The following is a 1,952-nucleotide window of genomic DNA, read 5'->3' on the forward strand; positions in this document are numbered from 1 at the left end:
CGTCTCCTCGCGCTCCCATTGGCTGAAGTGCCTAAAAACCCGCCAAGCCAACCCCCGCCGCTCATTGGTGCCCGGATCTGTCACTCATTATCAACCCGGCCCTCCTCCCACTCTCATTGGCCAGCTCAAGGACAACATCCCCTTCTTCCGCACGCTGACTGGTCGGTTCTCCTGTCAATCAACAGCCAAGCCCCGCCTGTCGGTCTGACTGTAAACAGCCCGCGGGGGATGCCGGGAGCTGCTGCAGGGGGCGGGGCACCAGTGACACCAGTGACACCAGTATGGGGGGGGGTCCCAGACCAGTGACACCAGTGACACCAGTATGGGGGGGGGTCCCAGACCAGTGACACCAGTGACACCAGTATGGGGGGGGGTCCCAGACCAGTGACACCAGTGACACCAGTATGGGGGGGGGTCCCAGACCAGTGACACCAGTGACACCAGTATGGGGGGGGGTCCCAGACCAGTGACACCAGTGACACCAGTATGGGGGGGGGTCCCAGACCAGTGACACCAGTGACACCAGTATGGGGGGGGGTCCCAGACCAGTGACACCAGTGACACCAGTATGGGGGGGGGTCCCAGACCAGTGACACCAGTGACACCAGTATGGGGGGGGGTCCCAGACCAGTGACACCAGTGACACCAGTATGGGGGGGGGTCCCAGACCAGTGACACCAGTGACACCAGTATGGGGGGGGAGTCCCAGACCAGTGACCCCAGTGACGCCAGTACAGGTGAGGGTCCCGACCAGTAACACCAGTACTGGGGGGTTCCAGACCAGTAACCCCAGTACACGAGAACCCAGAGGCCCAGTTTCCCCAATACAGGGAATTCCAGGGGCCCAGTTTCCCCAGTCCAGGGACATTCCCAGTCCCAGTTCTCCCAGTCCCCCCATCCCAGCGCCCCCCAGGAACGCCCGGCACAGCAATTCCCAAGCAATTCCTTTAATTGCCGCAATTCCCGCCTTTCCCGCGGCATTCCCGGGAGCCCGGGGCTCATTTCTTCTCCTCGTCCTTCTTGTCCTTGCTGTCCTTGGCCGCCTGCGAGGCCAGGGAGCCCATGGCGTTCCGGATGGCCTCGTTGTTGGGATCCACCCCGGGAAGGTTCTCCAGGACGCTCTGCAGGAACTCCGGGTCCTGCATCACGTCGTAGTCGTCCTCCTCCTGCGGGAAAAGCGCCGGGAATTCGGGATGAGCTGGGATCCGGAGGGATCCGGAGGGATCCGGAGGGATGAGGAGGGGAGCGGGGAATGGGGCGGGCGGAGCTCAGGGATGAGCGGGATCGTGGCAGCGCCATTCCCGCTGTGCCCGGGGATCCCGGCGGGGCTTGGGCGCTCCCAGGGATGGGGAATCCACGGGATAACCTTGAGGATTTGTCCCGAAAATCCCATTAAACCAGGACACGGAATCCTGGAACGGTTTGGGATGGAAGGGACATCAGATCCCATCCCATCCCATCCCAAGACAGGGACATTGCCCCTGTCCCAGGTGGCTCCAACCTGGCCCGGGACACTTCCAGGGATGGGGAATCCATGGAATCACCTGGGCCAGGGTCCAGGATTTATCCCTAAAATCCCAAATAAACCAGCCCAGGGAATCCTGGAATGGTTTGGGATGGAAAGGACCCCAAAGATCCACGGGCAGGGACAGCTCCCACCATCCCAGGCTGGAACCAGGCTGGAATTGGGGGCACTCCCAGGGATGGGGAATCCATGGGATAACCCAGGCCAGGCTCCCACAGGGAAGGATTTATCCCAAATATCCCATTTGAACCAATCCCTGGAATCCTGGAACAGTTTGGGATGGAAGGGACCTTAAGGATCATTGAATTCCCACCCCGTGGACAGGACAGGACGGGATGGGGCCGGAACATTCTGGAGTGAGCCGGGAATTGTCCCCCCAGCCCCACCTTGGCGGGCTCGGACGTGTCCATGGCCGTGCCGCTGTCCA

The 1,952-nt window shown here is 61.7% G+C and overlaps 1 protein-coding gene across 1 annotated transcript in view; it reads right to left on the minus strand.

The window, feature by feature from the left end:
• Positions 1–931: 931 nt before the first annotated feature.
• The window catches only part of PSMD4 (proteasome 26S subunit, non-ATPase 4), a 34,550-nt gene continuing 33,529 nt past the window's right edge, over positions 932–1,952 (minus strand). The window contains exons 9-10 of the mRNA XM_017741573.1: positions 1,912–1,945; positions 932–1,166 (exon numbers count right to left, since the gene is read on the minus strand). Coding sequence (XP_017597062.1) covers positions 999–1,166; positions 1,912–1,945 — 202 coding nt within the window. The 3' untranslated portion in view covers positions 932–998. The remainder of the gene's footprint in view (positions 1,167–1,911; positions 1,946–1,952) is intronic.

The sequence above is a fragment of the Corvus brachyrhynchos genome, unplaced genomic scaffold (genome assembly GCF_000691975.1).
Source record: "Corvus brachyrhynchos isolate BGI_N302 unplaced genomic scaffold, ASM69197v1 scaffold758, whole genome shotgun sequence".
Taxonomy (NCBI): domain Eukaryota; kingdom Metazoa; phylum Chordata; class Aves; order Passeriformes; family Corvidae; genus Corvus; species Corvus brachyrhynchos.